This window comes from Phaethon aethereus (assembly GCF_964289735.1).
Source record: "Phaethon aethereus genome assembly, chromosome: 17".
Lineage (NCBI taxonomy): Eukaryota > Metazoa > Chordata > Aves > Phaethontiformes > Phaethontidae > Phaethon > Phaethon aethereus.
This window is the reverse complement of record NC_138593.1, coordinates 12,014,817-12,039,393: the sequence shown is the minus strand read 5'-3', so window position 1 is coordinate 12,039,393 and position 24,577 is coordinate 12,014,817. Positions and strand designations below refer to the sequence as shown.

The following is a 24,577-nucleotide window of genomic DNA, read 5'->3' as shown; positions in this document are numbered from 1 at the left end:
ATGCTTTAGCTGCTACAGGATAGAGGAAACACTTGCAAAACATTCTTTGAAAGCAGCTTGACTTCACGCTTGGTCTCAATTAACCACACTTGATGGAAAGATAGTACAGCTTGTCAAGAGAGTGCAAAGAAACTAAGATGAGATGCCTGAAAGTGGTAACACATCTTGCTGTTAATGCTTTACATACACATTGGGAAATTATTAGTGAGGGTAGAGAAAGCAACTAAGGACAGAAGATTCAAGTATGCTGTTAACTGTGTTCACAGTACTATTGTTTCCTATTTGTAATAGTCATTTTAAGCCATGGAACAGGAGTAACTACTTAGTGTCTAACCAGTATCTGTTGTGTTCTATTATCTCTACACATTTATAGTCAACTTTTCTTTGCATTGGGAAGAGAGACAGAATAGCTGGCGCTGGTGTAACTCACCTCTACATCTTACAGGCACTAGAACAAGTAAGGGAAGTGATGCAGGCAAGGCAGACTGTCCCTTCTGCAGGGGCAGTCTCCACAGGACAGCATCTTCAAGTTGTGTCTTGGTTTCCTATGGATTCAAGAGATAAGACCAGCAATGCTACTTTCCTGTAACTGATTGGTGTAAACTTAATAAATATGTAAGCAGTACTTGTACCTATGAGTTTTATAATGGGTTGGATGGAGTTGAGCCTTACAGCTCTAACCTTGCATTCCCTGTGCTCTCTGCTCCTGTGTACACAACTGGTGCTTTTGTGACTCAAAACAATGGGTAGCCCTGCAGGTAACAGGCGCACTTGAAGATACTGGTTTTTACCTTAAGATGTTAATGCTTTTTCTGTACTGAGAGTAACTACATTCGTCGTTTGTGCCAACTGCCTAAAGCTCACTTCTACCTCAGCATGAAGATCACATTGTGCTTCTACACTCCTTGGGAGTACATGTGGTTTTTGACTCCTGGAGTGAAACAGGCAAGTAACCTACTTAAGTAAAACCATTTTTTTAAATTATTTTTTATTTCTTTAAGAACACTCAGAATGGGGGAATGAAGTTTAAATATATACAGATGGTTTTTCTGTCCCCTGGTTTGCTTAACACTGAAGATAACTGGTAACACCTTGACCACGCAAGTACAGGACAGAGGTGAACACTAACAAGTAACATTCAGTCTGTCTCTGTGCCATCATCATCTTCCTCATCTCCACTTTGAGACTGCTCTTCTGTAAGGGAACAGCTCAACAAGGACTTCTGTATACACCGTCTCTCCTCTGCAATAAAGAGCAACAGAGGCTCGTTACTTTTCTCTCTTCACGCTGGAATATTCTCAACTTCCAAAGAAAGAACATTTCTCAGTTCAAGAATTTAAAGTAGCCCAGCATATCCCACAGCAGCCCCAGGAATTGAGCTGCATTTTAGGAAAGCAGCTGGAGGAACTCACCTTCATTTGTACAGTTTTGCAACACTGTCAGCAGCTGTCTTCTATTATACTGAATTAGAAATTTCTGACATGTTCTTATAGTACCTGTAGGAGTCATAAGAACAGTATGTAACAATCTACAAAACCAGTATCTTTTTTTAGTATATTTTTCTGAAGATGATTGTAGCAAGTGCCAATTGCCCCAGACAACACCTGCCCCAGGCAGTGCTAAGAAGGGGCTGTAGACTTCATTTCCCCACTGTTTGAGGTTAAGTGGTGGAATAATAATTTCTAACATGTAGTACCCACTTTTTGCCCCAAGTGGTTAATTTTCAGGACATGGATAATACTATACTTTGAAAATATATTTTAAAAAGAAAATAATGTAATACAGTGTTTGCTGCTCTCATTTTGTGTTAAATGTAATTAAGATTCAAGCAGAATTAATGAGGGTCTCAACAAAGAAATAAGTGGTGCCTATTTCTTACTCAGATTTGCTAGAAGCAGCTCTGTTACTGACACGTAAGATGTGTCTATCACACCCACAGCAGGAAGATGAGGCTCTTCCATTTTAGCAGGCCTGGAGCGTATGACTAAGCTCTGCGACCTCCCCCCAGGCACCCGGGACCCCGCACCCAGCACCAGGGCAGCTTGGGCAGCGGCTGACCTCCGACGTGCAAGGTGTTGAGGCTGCAGGGGTAGCGCTGGTTCCGGCTCTCCAGCTGCCTGACGAAGGGGAGCGCGGAGCAGAGCAGCCTGTAGGAATCCTTGCGGCACCGCAGCAGCACGGTCCCGGTGTAGGCGTTCAGGTATTTCACTGCGGGGGCAACAGGCGCACCGGTGAGTCCGGATCCCTGCCGGCCCCTCCCGGAGGAGCCCACTCACCCCACCTCGAGGGCGCGGGGAGGCGAGGGCAGCGCGTCCCGCCGGCACCTGTGAAGGAGATGGAGCAGCAGGCCAGGCCGTAGTCGCCGTGCACCCGCCCGATGGCGTCCCTGACGGCGAGGCCCACCGCGCGGTCCTCAATGCACTGCCGGCACCTCGGGTCCTCTGAGACCACCTCGCACAGCACGTACCTGCGGGAGAGCACGGCGTCAGGGCGCGGGACGGGCCCCGACCCGCAGCGGCGCCTCCTGCCTCACCTGTTCTTGAAACGAACCATGGCGGCGGTGGACGATCCGGACGGACGCTGCGCCTAGCCAATGGGCGAGGGGCCTCCGCGCACCGCAGCCAATCACCGTCGTGCAGGGGCGGAGACAGAGGAAGTACTTCCTGGCCCCAACCGCCGGCGTGGTCCCACCTTCTTCCATCAGCCGGCGGGAGAGCGTACGCATGCGCGCTGCTGTCCCCTGTCCGCGAGCCTCTGGCGGGTCTATCGGGGCGGCCCGCGCGGCCTTCTCGCACCCTCCGCGAGGGGGCGCGCGCGGCGCGCGTCTGAGGGGCGGCGAGCCCTCGGCCCCGCTCAGTTTGCTGAAGGTTAATCCATTTGGCTGCAGCCCTTTTCGCTGGGTTTTTTCGATCCACCGCGCTAAACCCGCCTTCTTTAGTGCCAAAAAGTCTAAATGGTGGAGGCGGGACGTCCCGCCCTCACACCCCTGCTTCGTCTGACTGGAGCGGCGGGAAGGTCCGGTGGAGGATGGTGAGGACAGGCCCGGTGCTGCCGTCACCCTCCAGCTGTGGCAGGTGGTGGGGCTGCCATCTGTCCTCTGGGGCTGAGGGCTTTGGTAGTGTCCAGTGCCACCCCTCTGCCCCTGGAAGGGCTCTCGGCCTCCATTACCTCACAAAATTGTACTCCAGTATTTACAGCTCCTCAAGCTCCAGGTACGGGGTGTTTTGGGATATGCATGAGCTGTGTAACAAATGAAAACACCTGAGAAAACTGCCAAACAGAGCTACTTGCTATTTCTGCAGTGGTTTTCAAAGCTGTGATCTCTTGACAGATGATCTGAGGAAGCAGGGAGTGCTCTTTGAAAAGACCTGGTATGAGAAGAAACTGGGGAGAGGGGAGGGAAAAAGACATGAGGTGGGCACCTGAATGTGAGGTGGGAGAAAGAGCCAGTAAGGGCAGCATATAACTCACGGGAGAAGCATTTTCACCAAGGTCCCTGGAGCCAAATCATACGGAATTGCTGAGGCACTATAAATTAAGTGGGAACTCATTGCTAATTCAGAGTGGAAACATCTTCTTTAATGACCTTTATTCTAGACAAAGAAAGCAATTATAAACCCAGTGGAAATCCTGTCCTGGGTGATAAACTTCTGCCCTCTGAAACAGATGCCTGTTTTGCTGCTCTCTTCCTTTCTCTATTAACTCTTCTTTCCTTCACCTGTGATCACATTGTTGAGTCATGTTTTTCTGAGAACTGCAGAATATGAGTTGCCTGAGAAGAAAAAAGCACGTAGTCTAGTATAGACTTGCCAAGAGACTTTTTCTTGTGCACCATGACCAAAGGGACTGGGAGAAGTTTGGCTGCTTCCGAAGCTGATGCCGATAGAAGCATTTTCTCAATGAGAGAGACTGCATTGATCTTTGCATATTGCTTTGTGTTTTAGTATCCAAACTGGGATCTGGCTGTCATCTGTTCCACTTGTCAATACAATGAGCTCCTAGGGTATAAGATATTCTCACATTTTTGAATTATATAAAAGGCTGTGAAGAATCCCATGTATTTTCTTTGTAGAGTGAGGTCCTGGCTTAGTCTTCCAGTGTGCCTGCCAAGGTATATTTTCCTGCTGCCCCTGTCTTTCTGGTGGCATCCCCCATCCTGCCTCCTGACTGGGCTCTGGTTGTCCTGGGCTGCTGGGGTTGCTTTCATCCATGCCCTCTCTCATTTCCTTCTCTTTGCAGAGGGACAGCTGGGTCTCTGACAAGCAGACATGTGAGTGCATTCTGCCCTCTAATCCAATAGGACATGTGCACTGTGCATGCTATGGCCTGGGCCCTATGTATAGCAAAGGCTCTGTTTTCCATCCAGAATGCTGATTAGGAGAGACATGGTGCAAAGAGAGAGCTGTGTTGTGAGAGAGCCCTGTCCTGCTTCGTTTCATGTAGGATATTGCCTTTAGTTCCCTGTTGCTGGTTTGGAGGACGCACAGAGCCCTGAGCCACTGCAGCTCCCTGTACAGTCACTGCCTGTGTTAGTACAAGCCGTGTGAGTCCAGTCAGGCGTCACGGTGAGCTGAGCTGACAACACAGAACTAAAAGGTTACAATACCTTCACATTTGTTTTCCCACCTCCTCACTCCCATCCTCTGCCAGCTTTGCTGTATTGATTCCAGTGTCAGTGATTAAAGAAACTGTTGCAAGTGATGGTGAGTTATACAGTCAAGATGGGAAAGAACTGTCTCCCAAGAAAAAATCTGAGAGAGAAAAAATCAGAAAATGCTATTTAAATTGAAGAGTGGGTCAAGAGACCTGCCAAGAGAGAGGATGGATGTCTCTCCTGCAGACTTGGAGAGACAATCTGGCCTCAGGATAGCTTATCAAACAGAAATTATGGAGGACAGAGTATACGAGGACAGGGGGAAATAACATGCACTGTCTATGCACATTAGAGACAATTTGTAAAGCAGTTTGAGAACTTTGGCTAGAAGATTCTTTATCAGTGTAAGTGTTCATCAATGATTGTCTAATGAAGTGGTGACACTAGGGTGGTGCAGGAGGAATACTGAGGTCTCATTTTCCCTGCTCGCGCTTGTTATGTGTGGTAGTGTGCATGAGGAGAGGTTTTTCCCATCAGTCTGGGTTGGTTTTATTACCATTTTAGTTCATGAGGTGACATTTTACTACAGACTTGAAGATCTAGACCCTCATTTTGGATTTATATGGCATTTGTAATCTCCAGATTGCAGGTTAGATTGGATTTATATTGTATAGACTTAATTGTGCTAATAAGCTGCAATAGACCTTATGATAATGCATACGTTTTATTGTATGCAGCCAGCTCTTAGAATTTGTATGTATTTGCTGTAATTAAAATCACCAGCAAATGCGTTCACTGAAAAAACTTAATATCAGTCAGTGAATCCTTGCACTCTTTTAGGGAGGATGTTTCCAGTTTATAAATGAAGAAACTGAGGTACAGAGGGATTAAACAATTTGTTCATAGAAAATAGCTGTCAGTCTGGAGATACAGAGCAAGGACAATAATATGAGTAAAGGGAACCAGCTTATTAGTGCATGTTGTGTTGGAGTATAGGTCTTGTATGTTGCTCATGCATAAAGGAGCCAAGTAATTACATTCTGAAGCAAAACTAGAATGCACTGGTACTCTGTCCTTGTGATACCACAATTTGATCTTCCCTGCATAGCCAAAACCATGATTTTGCTTCCCCTGGAAGCATGGAACTGAATTTGCCATCAAGTGCAGTATCAGAGTTGGGGGTGACAACTACATTTTGTTCTGCTGTATGCACATTGCATCCCCAGATAACCCCACAGTCGAAAATACAAAACAATCTGGCTAAAATTAAAACAACTTCTTAAATCGTCTGTCTGATGTTGCCTGAAGCTTTTTGTTCAGTTTATCATCACAAGGTCACTGAGACAGAAGAGTGCATTCTCTGAGCATGTTGGCCTGGAGCCTGTCAATGTAGATGCTTGCATTTAACATTTGGAACATTCTCTCTTTGGTTCTTTCCTTTTTACTCCCCCATTTTCTATATCTCTCTGCTTCCCTGTTTTGAGCTCAGGATCCCTCAGATCAATACACTTAGTAATAAGAGCTATCCTTTTTTATCACTTTAACACGTAATCGCTAATCATAAGCTTTCTGGGCACCCAAGCTGTCACAGGCCAGAGACTGCTGGTCTATCTGTGAGAGCTGCCACACGTGCTGCCTGCAGCACTGCCCTCATCTTTGCTGTCATCCTGGCACATGGACAATTTTCTTAGGAAACCATGTGTTTGAAGCAAATTCTGTTTCTGCCTCTTCCAGTGGCTTGCAGTGTGGTTTCGGAGTACTCACTTAAGATCAAAATAGTAAATTAATGTTTCTTTGATTATTTTTTTTAATAGTCAAGAACAGGAAATGTCACTTTACATTAATAGTGATGTGTGCTCTGAGAGACATCCCAAGTGTTGTAAGGTGAGCTTCCATTAAGATATTGAAAATTGGAAGACACTTTGGAAGATTGAAGTCAAATTTTAAGATCTGATAAAGGGCATTAAGCGTCTATGAGTTTGGCACGTGCTGTCTAGAATGAACAGAGAATCATGAGTCTTCTCTTCCTGTGCAGCAAAAACCAGTGTGAGAAGAGCAGTGAAAAAAGGTGTTGTGCCAAGTGAGAAGCTGGCCCTAAAATTATAAGCTTCATTTTCTCCAGCTCTGCAATGGGAATAATTGCAAATACTTTACTCATAGATACATGTTAAAAATCAGTAAAATATCCATTTGAATGTTAGTTATCAAGTATAGTAAAACTGCTTCTATGTATGAGAGATCTGTAGGCAGCACACTTTTTATTTGCAGCAAGATGCTGCAAGAAGCAACCAGCTGTTTCCAAACCAGTTAATTAAGGCAAAAACTAGAATATTAGTTCAAATGGTTCAGGATTCTCTATTCTCTTCCCTTTCTGCATTAGGGAACACAGACTGAACAGTAGGCCACGTAAGTTACTGTGTAATCTGCTGTGTAAAAAAACCATATTTAATACCTCCTTAACAGGGCTGTTGAGATGGATTAATTATTCTTTGTTCCGGTCTCTGAAGATAAAGGGTAATTACTATTAATTACATGTAATTGAAAAATTGCTCCTTCACGAAGAATCCAATAGCATTAGCAGGATTTTAACTTCTTGCTACCTATAGGGAGGTGTACAACATTCCATAATGTTATGGCAAAGACTGCCATAAACTTATGGCCTCAGAGAGTCTTACTCACTTTCCAGCCCACACTTGCGACCAATACTTTCAGAGATAACAGATCTCAGAGCATGCTAGTGAGACAGCGCTCAGTGTTTTGTTCCGTGCTGAATGGCACTTAAACAAAAGGTGCAATTTGTAAGGCCTGTTGTCATTGATGATGCTGCAAGACTTTTCCTCAGTAAATTTCCAGAAACCTGTGGAACAACCACAGGTAAACCAAAGGGAAAGTATTAGAAACAAACAAACAAGAATAATGACAATAACAATGAAACAAACCCTTGAGCTTGCCTATCTGGGAAGGAAGCTTTTGAAAAAAAGAAAAAACAACCCATGACTCTTTAGTAACCAGTACATCACCTGTGAGTCAGCACAGACAGTAGAGGTGTCTGACAAAGAGTGGAGGCTATGTTGAGATATTTGAATTAAGGTGAAAAAGAAAAAAGTATTTATGATTTTTACAAGAGCAGAGTTCTTTCAATTATATAAGATTAGTGGATTGGTTAGCCTGAGATCTGAAATTCCTAACTGGCCCACTGATTTCTGTTGTTAGCTAAAAATCATCAAAATATTTACGTGCATAACTTCCTTCAACTTCAGTGGGAGTTTGGCACCTTCATATGCATAAAAGTCTGGCCCTTAAGCTCTCTAGACCTCAGTTTCACATTGACAAAATGAGGATAATAACATTTTTCTACTTTGAGGAGTGCTACAAATAAATTAATGAGTTGTTACACACTTAAATACTATAATAATTGAGATAATAGAAGCTCTTACAACGTAAACATAGCCTAACCTGAGCCACCTTCTTCAGATATGAGTTGGTGTAGAAGCTACTCTGAAACAAAAATGAAGTGTCTAGTGTTGCTTGTCTTGCAGATCTTTGCTCTTTGCTTTTTCTTTGCCCTGAATTCCCATGTGCAGATTAGCCAGGGTCCTATTTTACAATAAGAGGCATCTGCTTATGTTGCCATAGACCGAACAATCCTTTCTCTGCGTGGCTTTAATGTTTAACTCCAGCTGCCTGGAGCAGCACGGGATCAGAGATGTCTTCTGCAGAGCACTTGTCTCCCAAATGAGGGAGGGAATGAAAAACATTTTCCAGTGCACCCATCATTCAGCAGCTGTGGTGCTGAGGCGAGAGGACAGGCACCCTGGAGCAACCTTATACAAATCCTGGCTCCGGCCAGGCAGCAGCAACGCATGCAGGGGAGGAGGCGGTCTGCGGTGGAGCTGCTCGGTGGCGTACAGCTAGGGCTCCCCGGGGCAGCTGCAGGGTCTCGGCTTGTACTGGTGTCAGCTTGGTGCAAAGAGTATGTCAGTCACTGCCTAGTTGGGGCACACGCGTCTCAACTCTTTGCCTGACCCACTCTGACAGAGACCTCCCCACCCGTCTGTTCGTGCCTAGGTCCAATTTTAGCTGCAGCATCCCACTGCCCAGCATAGTAAGTGAAAGCCCCTCAAAAGCGGAGCAGGGTGCAATGTATGAGTGCAGATTTGAGTGGGAAGAATCGACAGCAACATTTTTTATTTCTGCTGTGCTGACTGGCAGTGCTCACAAAGACCAGTACGTGCAAACAGATTTCCAGAGGCAGTGGTTGTTATAGATGGAAGAAGACAAAAAGCACTGGAAACATCTGACCTATTTTTGGAAGCTGGATGGGGCTTTTTGCTCTTATTTTGTTCAATTTTTTTTTTTCCCCTAAAGATGTTCTTGCACCTGAGTCAAAGAGACTGTAAATATTTGTCCCTTCTCCTAATTATGCACACCATGAAGACAGAGCAAACTAAAAAATATCTTACTGCGTATGCTAGGCTGATTCCACCAGATGCCCTGAGGGCATGGGGGTTTAAGCTGGCACTTGGGATGACTTCTGCCTGCTGCTGGTTGGTCCCAAGCTAAAGCTCCTGGTGATGCACATAGCAACCTTCTTGCAGTGCTTTACGACGTCTGCCACAGTGAGATGGTTTTGGGGCAATTGACCCAGGGCATGTCCCTCAGGCCACCTCAGTAAAATTCCATAGTGCTCATGCTGGAACTCAGGCAGTTGTTGCGATGTGACCTCTTCTGTCCCTGTTATGCTTAAAAGATCGTGTTTATCCTGCTGTAACATTAGTGACTTAATTAGAGCTGAATTTGGTCTTACTGCCTCTGAACATGAGCAGCTTCCATCAAGCCATCTAAAGGATCAGATCTGGTTTCTTCTCCCTCTCAGTACTGGTGGCATCTGGTTTCATTTTCCATCTTTCCTAAGGGAGCTCACTTTTCCCCACATTTCAGCATATGCCTGTCGTATGTCAGCACCCGGGGCTGCCTGTGTCTCCCTGCCAAGCCAAGTACCACTCTTCCAGCAAGGTACAAGATGGTGTGGAGACAGACCATAAGATGCATCAAAAATTGGTGTTGTGGGCTGTGCGTAGTAAAACTAGTACCTGCTTGCGGTCCAGAAACTAAGCTGGAGCTAGTTAAGTGTGGGTTCCCCCCCGCCCCCCCGCACTGTGTAGGATATGTAGAGGTAGCAAGATTTTCCTCCTGTCGTGTCACAGGAGCCAGTGTTTTCACACAGCATGGCTTCTCTTTGTTGATACCATAACAGGTGCCTAAAGGAGTTCTCAGGGTAAATAGCAGGTTGGGGCACTGCTGATGAAATGGCGGGGCTAGCAGAGGACATGGAATTCCCAGCAGCCTACCTTAATGTGCAGCAGTGTCTGCATGACATCCCCAATTATTTTTAAATATGCTGACATGGGAAATTTTCTACATGTGATGGTTTGTCTCCAGTAGATGGATTGATTCTTTTAACTTGTTCTGTCTCTTCCCCTTCCCTGTCCCCACCCCAACCGCTTGGCTAAAACAAAATTCCCTCAGCTTTCTTTGTGTCACACAGAGGGACAGCTATTTAAGCAATAATTATGAAGTTGTTTTTTGTAAGATGTAGAATTTTAAAAAAGCGTAAGATGATGATTTTGAGTGTTTATTAGATTCCCCTAAAACATACATTCAACTTCATCTCTCAAACATTTTTATGTATATTGCTACATAGATGTCTATTGCTTGAAAAAGCTTATATACTCTCTATTATTATAGTGTTATCTAGTATTGTAAGATCAACATCTGTGAGTCAGATAACAGACATTAACAAAATAATTTTAAAATAATTTTGATTTACTTAAATTATGCATACTGAGATTTTTTATTTTTGGGACTTGCAGGGTGCAGGTGTTTCTCTGTAAGCATGGGGGCAAGCAATTCATTAGTCTTTTAATAGTCTCTTAATATCAGAGACTGATGGTGTCACCTTATATTGAAGCTCATTTTTCAATAAAACTGCAGCAGTTTGTAACATGGATACAGAGCTCCTGCTCCCATTCACGTTTCCTCCTACTCTACCCTGTATTCTCCAACAGAAAGATCACAGTGACAAACACAGAAAATTGAAGAACACATACTAAATCTCAAGTTCAGTTCTTTAGTATCTTTCACAAGTTACAGCTTTATAGAGGAGGTGATGTTTAGAGAAGAGGGTGTAAGTAACTTTAGATTAAGTAATGGACTTAAGGACTTCATATCCAAGCAGACTGTTTTTCTGGCTGTCAGTGCCATGTAACCGTGTCACTGATATCCAGTCTGATGTTTTCTTTATTATGATTCATAAGCTCCCATGCCGAACAGCAATCAAACTCTTCAGGCTGTGCCGTCTTGGGGATTATCACACTTACAGAGTGGTTAAAGTCATTTCGCCTCGAGTCTTCTGCCTCTGAAAAGTGCCCAAGGCTAATCACTGTGAAATGTGATGCCTGTCATGCCGTCTTGTTCAAGTATGTGCGGCAGGCCTGTCGTTCACTAAAAGCCTTAACATCTGTTATTACATGGTAATCCTCACACATCCGGCTTCCAAATAAGAAACCGGTGGAGCCCAGCAAGGTATGGCTCAGCCTTAGTTTGCATAATTCCCAGAATGCAAGGCAACTTGCTCTCCGTTCTGAAATCATTAATAAGCAATAAGAATATTATATAAGCTGGCATCTTTTTTTAAACCATGATAATTTCAAATGCTATTATAATTAGGATGAAGATGAGAGTTTGAGCTGGGGGAGGGAACAAAGGATTAAGCTGATCTCCACCATGACGTAGAAGGTGGCTTTGTCTGTTATATCCTAGTTTGGCCAACAATGGATACACTTTAGGCACGTGAAGAAGCAGAGAGACAACTTATTTAAAAGTATTAATCCTTTTCGTCCTGAAATGTTATCTTTTGCCACAAACAGGATCACAGCTTTCCAGTCCATTTATATTCTGACTAACTGACCCTGTAGAAAAAGCCTGAAAGGCAATATATGTTTCTGTTTTATCCTGATGATGATCGACTCCATAGTGAGTCAGATAAAGTGGACGAAAATGTTCTGTTGCTGAGAACATCTTTGTTTAAGCCAGAGTGACTGCTAGCTGATTGTGACCACAGTGCTACCACATCTCAAGAGGTGTGGCCTCTCGGGTAGCGGGTCATGGCATATCAGATGTGATATTTTCAGGAAGAAATATTTAGTGTCTGGATTGAGCAGGCAGGATTTACTGGAGAAGGAAAACCAGGTGAAAGTATGGTTTGTAGATGTAACTAATAGGGTTGCTTTCTTTGGAATAGGGAAGATTTAAAAAGTCACTTGTCAAAATAATTTTCCCTCTAACACTGCAGCAGCCCTCAGATATGAGCATGATGTTCCCCCTCACTCACATGCACGAACACGGGGAGGCAGGCAGGAGGAGGCAGCTGCACTGACACACTATGGGGTTTGCAAGAACACGATGGCAATTTAGCAGAATGATTAAAAGATTGCAAACATTTATTAATAGCTTTGCTGCTGCAGCAGCTCTGCCGGAGAAGCCTTGCTTCCTCAGGGATTCTCTTACCTCCTGCCCATTCGCTTCCAGAGCTCTAGAAATTGAACAGTCAGGTTTGGACTCAGTTTCAGTTTAAAGCCACAGCTATGCACAGTACTGCAGACCACTTTATCCCACTACCCAGGAGAACTTGAGTGTGAGAAAGAAACAAGAAAAGGTATGCAGAGCAAAAATAAAGGATTTTTTTCTTCTCAGTTATTGCTTGGCCTTTCTTTTCTTCCCAGTGCTCCTCTCGTTTTCTCTCATTGCTCTTCTTTACCCACTCTTTTTCCTCCTCCCTTGGGACAGAGTGACATTTTGTTCAGTGCGTTGGCACTGGATTCAGATGTGGGTCTACAGTGTCTTTTTGTACCGTGTAACAAAACCAGTAAAAGACAGGTATAAAAGCAGTCTTGGAGAAGATCTGCTGAAAGTTCTGCAGAGCAAGTGAATTTCCTAATGTGCACAATCAGTTCTTTTGCGGTTCTCATGACTCTGTCGTTGTCTCTTCAGATTTTTTTACCTTGGGGAAAGGGAGTCGGCAAAGGTTCAATACCAAAAAAAAACCCAAAAGAAAAAAAAAGAAAGGAAAGGGCAATTGGCTGAACAAGAAATCACCTTATACTTCGTGGCTGATCCTGCTGAACAGCAGTAAATACTGTAAATGAGATAGGCAATTCTGCTGTTTGAGTGCACAGTATCTGAGACGTTTTTATCCCACAGACCAGATGATGGTGACTGACTGATATAAATTTGCAACAGGAGGATATTTATTATGGTGACCTCCTCCATATTCCTATCCACAGTGGAATAATCAGTTTCTTTCACTTTTTTTTTAACTGAGTCCTAAGAAAAACTTAAATGTCTGGACAGCCTAAAAGGAATAAATTTTTTCTGCTAAGCAATGATGACAGCAGGTATGAATGCTTGTGTCCCTGACGTTATCTAAAATCCTGCTTGTAACGGGGTAAGATGACAGCGCACCTCAACCATGACTTTTCCCGTACAGCATAGCCAAGCGACTGGACATGCCATTGGGTATTAGCAGGTGACTACCTGTGCTTGACTTTTTTGTTCCATCAGGAGAATTCTTCTTCTATTCATATACACAATGTAGTCATGCCACTTGGCGATTTAAGAAAAATCTCATCGTATAATCACTACATCTCTGCTTAATGCAGAAGAATAGGTAGAAGGGAAGGTGAGATGGGTCCAGTGGATCAAAAAGGAGAAAAAATACGATGGTAGATGGATGCAGGAAAGAAAGTTGAATTATGAGTGCTGCATTATTCTGACTTGAACCTGCTTTGTGTTGATTTAGCTTTTTTTGAACTGTTTTGCCTATTCCTTGAAGTTTTCAGTTAAAGTATTTCCTTTGCCAGTTTTCAAGTGTAGTGTCCAATTTGGAACTTGACTAGCATGAATTTTTGTTGATTGCACAGGGATGTTGCTTATGAAAAACACCTCTGTTCACTTCTGTATACCATGCTCTTCACGGATGAGCTGGAAAACTACACAACCTGAGAGATAAGTGTAAGCCCTACAGAAAAATTCCTCCCTTGGGATGTTTAAGGAAAGTCTGTATAAATTTCTTGAGAACTTGGCAGGCAGTCTCTAGGGCCTTAAAAAGGCCTGTTTTTCTAGGGAATGACTATAATACTTAGAATAATCCTAGTCTAAAAGACAGAGAACCCACATGCAATTGTAGTTGATACTATGGATGCATTTGGGCTAATTGCTTCTTCACTTTTTGTCTTTAGGAGCTGGAATTCCCTGTGCTCGGAGTAGCCAAAGAACGCCATAGATGAGGATGAAACAGACCTGGATGTTGGGAGAGGTACCTGGTCTCAGGTGAGAAAAGATATGGATAGGATCCTGCAAACACCACTTCAACAGCAGGAACTACTTTCAGAGATACTTTCTCTTTCTCATTTCTTCTTTGATGATTGCAAATGGCAGGCATTTCCAGGTAGTAGCAGCTATATAGCTTCAGCTGCTCTGTCAGAGGTCTCATCCTTTCCTGGCAGTAGCTGTTTCATGTGCATTGGTTTCAGTATCTTTAATTTCCAAGTTTGCTGTGTGCGATAACAAGAAGATGCCTTACTGTCTTGGGACAATTAGGACACCTGTTGATGGAATTGTTTTGGTTTGGGTTTGGGTTTTTTTTTTTCATGTCCTGAAAGGCTCTTTTGGGGTGTGTTAGCCTTTACAAATATTTAAAGCAAGAAATTGTATTTTGCCCGTATTTCGCCTGTACCCATCAGAACCTCATCCCTCACTAAGTCTCTTGCTTCCCATATACCTCATTTTCTTTTTAATAACTATTTTCTTGCTCATTAATAAAAATAAATATTGTACTACTTAAGTATGGGAACGACCATCCTCTGTTGTGGAGTAGTCACTGTAGCCTTTGCCATTGGCGTTCCCTCCTACTGTTAGAACATAAGCTCTCTCTGGATACACTGGCCATACCTCTTGAAATAATTGGAATTGTATCTTTGCAAATGAGCAAAGAATTTGCTTTCTTTTGCAGTGAGATACCTCACTGTGTCCTGTGTCTTGTACTGGCCACTATGTCTGCATCCAAGTGGCAAATAACAGGACTACAGCTATGGTTAAAATAACCTGCACTGAGATTCAAATACAACAAAGGACCAAAGTGTTACTTTTCTCAATTGATAAATACATCTATCTATTAGTGAGACTAAAAAATCCTACAGTGCTAAGAAATTAATGAAATTCCAGGAGTTCTTCTGTTCTGTCCTTCTCCCATCATTAAAGGCAGATAGGGATTTGACATTGTTACCAAGGGATTGACCTTTGTGATTTTCTTTCTTAGCCATCGTACAACACAGGAGCTGGAGACAGCACTCAGGTACAGCCCAGATACATCCTTGAGACATAATTAGTCTGCAGTTGTACAACCTTTGTAAAGCTTGGATTCCACAGACAGGCTAAGGAATATAGCAATTAATAGCAATGTGGCTAGATCTTTTCTAATCGCAAAATTTAGAGATGAGAGAAGAGGTGATGAGCCTGTCCCTTCTGCACAGTGAAAAGTAAGCAGGATCTTCTGTTGTTACTCACTGATACAGGAACACCGCAAGAGAAAACAGATATTCTTCTTTGTACCCTTGTTAGGAGACGGGGAAGAGGTAATAACGACGAAAGGGAGGAGAGGTTAGAGGTGATAGCAGAAAGGAGAATTGTGCTTTCTGAGTGCCAGGTACTAGTAAATAACTTTCTAAGTGCTGAGAAAAAGGTAGAGAGCAGGATAGGGGTCTTTTCAAGGTCTGGGTTCTTCTATGGAGTAAGACCTTTCTGTTTAGGAAAAAAAATCATCAAAGATAAAATGTTCCCAGACAACATGAATATGGAAATAATGAGGCTGCACATGATGAACTTATAAAATTCTGAAGTCAGTCAGTTTTAAAACTCTATCAGAACAAAGTCATTGACTTTTAACAGAATGTACTTTGTTGATTTGATGATGAATTAAAAACTAAAGAGAGAATGAAAAGGCAGCTCATGTAAAGTTGCATCATCCTCTGCCTCCATTGAGACAACACTGTATCACCTTTGCTGGTAGCAAAAAAATCTGTCCGGCTTTGTCATCATTTTGCATCACAGTATGACCTGAAAGCAAATATACCCTCTGCTGTCACACAGTACAGTGCTGGGGATCACTTGCAGAACTACAGTGGCCATATAGCTGGGGTATATTTCTCTTGTGGGTGCTACTGAATGCTGACAAACCGAGGGAACTGAAATATATTGCTCTGTTTATTCTGTTTGTGTGGGTCTTCATCAATCCTACTGGTTTTCTGTTCCAAGGATAGCTATGTGTGAATTTTATTTTTCAAGATTCTACTTGCAAAGGTTTGTCATCATCCAAATGTAAGATGTAAGAATGTAAGAATGTAAGATATTCTTGATTGCCTGTCCTGTCGTCCTTGCTCGCTGTTGTCCTGAGCTTGCTTTCTCACGCAATACTTGAGTGAGCCATGGGTCACAGCCATTAAACTTAGTTTATGGAAAACATACCAGAATCACTTTGATCACATCATCTTAAACTCTTCATTTGAAAGAAATGTATCACTAAGAGATTTCCTTACTTCCCCTCTGTGAATCGTTCTTTTTTTTTTTAATAACAGTAATACTGGCTTCCAGATCCTGCTTGTGTTCTTCTTTGGCATTCACTTTGTATTAGCCTCCCTACCTGATATTCTTTTCCTTCCTTTTAACCCAGTATTAGTTTAAATTATTTCCCCTACCATAAGTACTCACTCCCAACCCCTCCAACCTCTCATAATCACAGAAAATTTGGTATGTTTATCTTGGCTAGGACTTGTGTCTTACTTACTTACGTAGGTGTTTATCCTAAAGCTCATGAAACATCTATCTTTATTGTCTTAGACTTGAGAAAGGACATGTTTCAAGAGAGCTCCATTTGCCTCTGAATAAAGCCCGCATGAACAAAGCAAATCATTGCTAGAATTCCTTTACTCTGGGACCCTGACATCCTATGCAAGTTCAGGAAACCACACAGGGGGACACACTACTTTCCTGCAACAAGATTAGGAGAGATACAGCCATCAGCTCCATGGATTGTCTTGTTTAGAAGAAGATGCAGGTCCTGAGTGAATCTCTCACAATGAAGTAAGCAAATCTAAGTCTGACTTTTCTTGTTAAAATTCTCACCTTCTTTCTTCATAGGGAATACAGAGGTGTGCCTGGTATCACACCTCACCTAGAGGTGAGACTTTGTCAGCTCATCTACTTGTTGCTGTATCCGTTCACTGAACAATGTCACCAAGTCTTGGTAAGAAGTTCTTTGTAAGTGGAATGGGAGTTCGCTTTCACAGATGTGCTCAATCATTTCCATAACAAACCAATTAATGGGTTAGAAGCTCCCGTTGAAAACCAGGGTGGCATGGATAATGGTGAGGACAGAGGGGGCTGAAGTGCCAGTGTTGGTTTAGAAGCGCTCTTGATGGATTTTACATTATTCTTATTTACAAAGTGATGTGGCTTTTGGGTGCTTATGAGTAATGAGTAGAGCTAGTTTATTTAGTGTCCCTGTCCCCCAAGGCCACTGCCCTTTGAGAGAGAACAGTGTGTACCAATGCTTTTGGCAGCCACGCTCCCAACCTGACGCAGTCGGTTTGGGGGGGCCATAGAGCTGGCAGAGATGACTCATTCCGCCTCAGTGGCTCATTGAGGAGCTGCAGGGAGAAGCTATTTATAACCAGACCTTTCAGGTTCAGTGCAGCAGCATCTTCAGTAGGAGGAGGGGAACAGAATGGGGATGGCACACAAGACTTTTCAGATACAGATCAACCCCCACCCAATATTGTAGCCACCTACTGACTTCAGCCAGCCCTTTTTCCCAAGCCTTTTGCTCAGCTGTCTGGGTGCTCTGGTCCTGGTGTAAGATTCTGCTGATAACTCATCAGCTCCTCAAAGAGCAGGGAGACAACTGTGAATATCATCAGTGTGAACAAAATACAAACTCTTTCTACTCTATCTGCTAAGCTGGCTCTTACTCATTCTTTCTGACCCATGGCCATAGCATTATCATCTTATCTTTTCTTTGTCTCTGTCCATTTTTATCCCTGGTTTTCCATTAAGATGAGCTCTTTTCATGGGTGTTTTCAAGCAGTCTTTTTGCTGCCAGCAAATCCCATTTAAACTTCCTGAGGTTTCTCTTGTATACAAGCTAACACTATAATTTATAAAACTGTAGTTGTTTTTCCGATCTTTCCATGGACTCATTTCATATTTAGGTGCTTCCATGACTCCTTATGTGAAACAGAGATAATTATACCCCCTGGGTTAAGCACAGCGTGGTCTATAGCCATGAAACACCACCTAAATGGTAGTATTATTACCAGAGAGAGTCACAGAACAATAGGAAAGCATATTACACAACAGTACAGGGGACAGCATGTGTTAAAGAAAATATTTACTAGGAACACATACATCTTTGTATCTAGGTAACTGTGGCCTTTATCTTCAAGCATATTAGCATAGAGTTATTGAATTTTATGTTAAACTAAACTTCTTCGAGTTGTCTGTTCTCATAACTGGCTTTTGAATTCAAAGCCACACGGCACCAGGGATCCTGTTGCGTGAGTGCTTACCTTGTTCTGCTTCTGCCCTATTCTTAAACCAATTTGTGCATCTGGAACTGGGCTGCGGTTAGATAGCTCCTTGGCTCCTGTCATTCCGTAGGCTTCTTCCCATAGCTTAAATGCTGCATATTTGGCTCTTCATTTTCTCTTTTTCTTCTCTCTACTTCTTTCTTCCTACCCCTTCTTCACTAAGGAGACAATGGGCTCCACAGTATGTGACCAGTGATCAGTTTGATGAATAAAAGTCTCAGCACATTTTTAAGGCCAGTTGGTATATCTGTAGGTTTTTTTGGTGTTCTCTCTTTTGGCCGTCCTGCGTGACTATGCTATGGACCCAGAGGTATACTGGCCTTTTGTACAGTGGGTTGTGTTTATTATCTTCATACAGAAGACTCTTGCCTTCAGTTCTAGCAACCAAATGAAGGGAAAGTCTACCCTGCATAAACAAAACTGCTGTGATGATCATTTCTTTCTCGAAGACCAGTTATAAGACTGCAGAGATTTGTGAATGTGAGACGTACCTTATATGCTTCATCTTATAATCTGGACTGGAGGTGGCCTCTGCACAGTATCCCCAACTCTCCCTAGCTGCCACATTATTTTCCTGAATCTCAGTTTCATTTTGGAAAAAGTAGACCTCTGGGTCTTACGGTTGCAGATAAGCCTCTGAAACACCAACAAATGAAGCTGGTGCAGAGATCTTTGTATTGGTATTGAGAGAAAGAGACCATATTTCAGAGGCATGGAGTGTTGTGTTTATTTTTTTTGAGTGGTAAACTAAAATGTGCAGTGATTATAACTATAATGTCAACTTTGCTCCTTGTCTCTTCAGCAAATTTTACACAGTAGATAAAGTGGTTCTTAGAGCTGTTGGTTTATCCTTTCAGCAGCTGCCTTGTCTTCCCTTTGACGCCTTAGGCACCTGTGAGTACACTGTATGTAATGCTGCTGACTTCTCAGCCTATCTCACCACCTCCCCTCTGCCTGAGGCTTTCGACATTTTTAAGCAGACCCCTGGAAGGGGTTCCCAAGGATGGGCACCATGGCCAGAGCACGTACAAGGAGATGTGCCCAGGTTTGGCTCCAGGAACCCAGAACTGAGAGGGCCAGGAGGGGAAACCAAGAGTGTGCATACATGTCAGAGACTGAAAGGATTTACCTCCCTGCATTTCCAATTGCTTGTTTTCTATCTGGGGAAAATCCCTTTTGACAGCCCAGGCGGTGAGCTTCTAATTCCTGTCTCCGGCTCATTTTTCACTTCAATCCCTCAGCGAATGGATTTTAATGCTTGATGGATTCAAACTAAATTATTTCCGTTCCTGTGGCTTTGCAAAAGCCTCTAGGGTGTGTGTGTGCATGCAGGGGAGGAGGGATGGGGCTTGTTTTTGTTACACTCCAGTAAGCCTCCTCTCCAAGGGAAATGTATTTCGTTTCTTCATTTAGGGCTTTCTTGCTGATGATTCCTCCCATGCTGTCTTCCTGGCTCTTGGGTCACAGGAGGACCTGTAAAAGATTTGCTGTTCTGAGGGGTACAGGGTGCAATGTGCCAGATCAGTGCTTCTGCTGCAAGTGGGGATTCAAATAATAGGACCAGACTGTGTTTCCAGGAATAGAACTGAATTGGGGGAATAACTGTGGGAAAACTTTCATATTCCCCAGCTCTAGCTGGGAGTGAGACAGGCTGAGAGATGGGGTTAGTGACTGGAGCGTTTTCTGGGTAATCAGCAGTCTTTACCATGGACATCTTGTTTGAACATGTGTACAACTCACCATACGGCTATTGTAATGGATAAGTATTGCTTTCTTTTACAATTTCCAGCCTCTCCTGCCAACAGAAATCACTGTAGGGAACTGTGCAAGGGCTCTGCTTGCATAATATTCAGTAATCAGTCAGAATTTTAGCTGCTCAGCCACCATGTGATTCTGCTGGGCTTCTCCCACTGAGTTCCTGTGTCTGGTAGGCTAAACTATTTAAATGCTTGATATCTCACCTTCTAGCCAAGTCACATCTTCATCATAATAAAAATTAACAAAGCAATGGTTCTATGATACATGGCTTTACTAAATACTTATAGCCAGCGTGCTAAAGATCCTCATTCTCTGAAGGATTTAGAGCATTGCATGAAGTTGATGATGTCTCTCAATGTATAAAACTACTGTTGTTAGGGTGTGTTAAGGCCACGTGGTGATACCATATCTAGATTAAGTTGTTTCAATTTATTATAACTGCTACCAAGCTGTCACTTGCTCAGGCAAGGTAAAAATCTTGTTCCTGGAGTTGGAAATGTGTTGTGCGTTCCTCTTCAGCATATGCCCGCCTTCTAGGACAACCTCCTTATGTCCACAGCCTCCTGTGAATACTTGTTTAGAGCTGTTGGTTTGCATCATAAATGTGTATTGTTCCATGCTTATAAATCTGGTGGATCCAGGGACTACAAGTTGTAGCTTGCAAGTTTGTTCCATTTTATCTATCTCTTTATATTATTGCAAAAGCCCAGTTCCTCTAACTTCAGCTATTTTCAGTATAAATATTCTACTTTTCATTCTTTGTTTTGTTAAATAGATTGTCTACAGACGAGAAGCCCTATTTTATTAGTGTGGTTTTCTAATATATTGCATCAGACACTATTAGCTTGAATTATAAATACTCAAAATTATACATAAAGCATACGTTGAAGTTTTAGTTGTAAATACAGTAATAACATTTCAGGAATTATTTATCTAGTTAATATATTCTTGCATGTAATGGTATATTTATTTCAACCGTGTCAATAATCCCCAAGCTTTTGAGCCAGGGACAGTAAATAGAAGTGTTAATGAACTTTGGAACCTCATTAATAAAATCATGCTAAGTCTGTTAGGTAGAAGAGGACACTAATTTATGAACCAGTAGATACTATCTATCCTGAAAGATTCAGCTAGTTTTTACAGCAACAGTATAGGCAAGTCTCTTTTTACATATCTTTACATTGTAAAAACTAAATAAATCTAATTGACATTTTCTGAGGGATCAATAAGAAATTGAATTAAATATGAGTAAAAAGGGAGTTCTTAAATTTCTGTCTTGTCGTTCTGCTGGAAAATGTGGAGATTTTATTGCAGAAGTAACTGATTCATTAACCTTGTGCTTTGTCACCATAGAAAGGAAGTAGACAAATACATGGAAAATGTATTTTTTAAATACTCTCTTGTTTCAGCCAAATGTGCTATTAATAATGTTTATTAACATTCTGGTTGAACTTCTTTCCTAAGTCACCAGTGTTCCTTTTGACAAAGGCTTGAGTTGTGAATCCAGTTGGATATCCATTGGATTTCCTTGCTGCAGATCAAATTAGCTAATATTAAATACCTATTCATATCTGACTGCACTAGTTTTATCAACAGCATTTGCCAATAAGTGATAACTTATTTTAATACTGGTTTCCACCACATTGTTGGAATGAGGATAATGGAGACTAGAAGTTATCTATAGTGGCAGAATGCAGTGTCAGTACTGCTGGGAAAGCATTGTGTTGGGTTTTTTGTTTCACTTATTGTCTCTTTTACTTAGTTGGCGACTCTGAGATCAATAAATCTTTCCTGCATTGGAAAGGCTTAGAGATATGGCTGCCGTCTTTCAGCTGGAAAATCATTATCAATCTTTTCTTTACATTCCATGTTGTACTAACCTTCCCACGTGTGCTGCCAGTTGCTCAAGTCTAGGGCTTGCCATGCATTTGGCACAGTAAACAAAACTCTTAGCCACTACCCTTAAATGTTTTTCAGTCTCCTATTTACTCGTATATCTAGCCTCTACAGTCCTTTAATGGTGACAGGCTTATCAGGGTAATCTCTGAATTTTACCTGCATATCTGTTGTGTGCTCTATTTTTTTTTAATTGAACATAAGACTGCTTCTAGCATCATATTCACTTGTGTGTCATTGTCCAATTTAATAAATGTTTCATTTCCTTTCAAGCTGATAGTATACTCTATCACCGCAACACTGAACTTTCCTCTTATGAGCAGTTTACCTGAGGTAGCAATGCTCTGCTGCTGCTTGTAAAATTTGCAAAGCTGTCTGATCCGTGACATTTCTTGCAGCCCTCCCATATGCCAAATATTTTCTTTGTCCGTCCTCGTTGTCATAGCACATGTGTGAATCTACATGATTTTATCTTAGAGCTTAATATGCTTTTCTCTCTCAAATCTCTTGCTTAGTGTATTTGGTGTTTTTATTGTGTTTAAATCGGACTTGCACTTAATTCTGGACTGGATGATTGCTATAGATTTGTTCTTTGACCTTCTATCAGTCTTGAAAGTTTTGAGGGAAAACCAATTCCTTAATAAGAGGCCAGACCATAATTTGAATTTTTAGCAAAAAAATCTCAGGAGAGACACCCCTCAGTAGTCTTTGAAAAGGTAAGAATCAGCCAGAGACATACATTTCTTCAGTTTTACTTTCCTTTCTTATATTTTCCTAAAAGAACATCTTTTACACTTCATTTTTACATGAAGTACAATATCTCATAATGTATACATATTTTTAAGGGATTTTCACTGCCAGAATTGACTGTAACCTCTTAAACATTTCAAATGCATCAAAATATGAATATTAAGAAAAAGAAAACTTTTCATTGTCTTCCTTTTTACTGATGTATATGGCTTTTAGATAAACAAGGATTTCTAGCACATACACATGCAATTTAGTATGTTCCCAATTGCATTCTGCATTTCCAGACTTTCAGCTCTTCTGGGCATCTTGGTAGCTTCTTGTTTTCCGTTCAAGTTACACTTTTTGGCATCTTTTTACTCCTGACACCATATGGCATTCCTTAATCCCTCTGCACTCAAACTGCTTTAAAAGTTATTCCTTATTAATGACACATTTCCAGCTGTCTCTACTTAGAATGAAGGCTTTTGCCATGTCCCTGTTCCTGCGCTTGGCCAACTAAACCACTTTTAGATAGTTAAAATTGCCAGGGCTATGGCTTGGGAGGCAACATGCTCCAAGCACGGCCCCTGCAGTAGAAGGTATGGTGTGGGAATGGTATATTTGCAGAGGGGGTCAGTTCTCAGGTTTCTCCAAAAGGAGGATACCCCATAAGAAGTATATTCAGAATGCAGTGAATACTATTTTTCTGATTACAGAATATTACAAAATCATATTTCTGTAGAACAGAATGAAACTATCAGAGTAATTGCTCCCACGAGAATCACAGGGAAATAGCCTGGACTCTTAAAGGAAATATCCTCTAGGGCAATTCCTTGAAGAGATTGTTTTTGAAAAAAAAGAATCAATCTCCAGAAAATAAATCTAATAAAAGCCATTTTGTTTACGTAGCATTGAGCCCTGTGAACTTTGGTGCTATTTCCTCTTGGTCAGTGCATAGGTGTAAGGAGCTGACATCACCACTGAATGACAACCGCACCGAGTGTGAATTCTGTTCCCATAAACTCTTCCCAGGAAAGCCTGTAGAGCCGCAGGGGTGTAAATGAGCAGATGCTTTTCCCCATTTCTGGGGACACCTGCTGTTAGAGGGCACATGGCTGCGCGAGAGAAGCTCTAAGCTGCACCCCTAGTTTGTTGTCGTTTGCTGCTGTGGTTTGCAATCTCTGCACAAGTTGTTTCTGCTATTATTATTATTACTTTTATTATTACTGTAATAATAATTATTATTATCATTATAATTTATTATTATTATGTGACGCTGTAGATCTATTCCCCTCCTTCCAAGATGCTGTTTCTGCCAGAGCCTTTTCTGCCTTTGATCACAGCCAAGAAGATGGCTTTGACATTGTATGTATTCCCCTAGCCCACTGCAAAGTCCTAATCCTTCTAATAACTGGAGGTTTTCAGTTTAAGTCTTTTATTAATATTCCATCTTAATTGTAAAGCACTTCAGTGATATCCAAAAGCCTGTCTTACATAACAGCCTTATCCACACTTGATTCCTTCAGAGTTGGAGTGTCAGGAAAAACCTCTGATCTGCCTAGTCTGTCGTTAGTCCTCGTACCTTTAATGCACAAACCCATTAGAAATTAACAGTATGTTTCAAATGTCTAAGCTCAGTCAATGTATATTTTCAAATATTTTCTATTAGTAGAAAGAGCATGACTTGCTGTCACGTACAGATTTAAGCCCTGTAGTTAGCAAAGTCTCTAAAAGTCTTTTAGGAGCCTTCTTTGCAGCTCTACATCATCTGGAAAGTGAAAGAAGCTATAGGACATTGAGAGAACTAAGATATTTCATGAAGTGCCAGTGCTGATAAGATCCTACTATGCATTAGCTTTTTTTGAGCTGGGTAAATAGATGAGAGCACTTGGGAACT

At 42.1% G+C, this 24,577-nt stretch overlaps 1 protein-coding gene across 1 annotated transcript; it reads right to left on the bottom strand.

Annotated features, from left to right (window-relative positions):
• Nucleotides 1-948: 948 nt before the first annotated feature.
• POP5 (POP5 homolog, ribonuclease P/MRP subunit) lies at nt 949-2,553 on the bottom strand (the record flags this gene model as incomplete). The annotated part of the gene is made up of 5 exons (XM_082007568.1): nt 949-1,242; nt 1,413-1,496; nt 2,059-2,208; nt 2,325-2,467; nt 2,534-2,553. 5 exons carry the CDS (start codon nt 2,551-2,553, stop codon nt 1,139-1,141), a joined length of 501 nt encoding a protein of 166 aa, XP_081863694.1. The 3' UTR covers nt 949-1,138.
• Nucleotides 2,554-24,577: the final 22,024 nt, after the last annotated feature.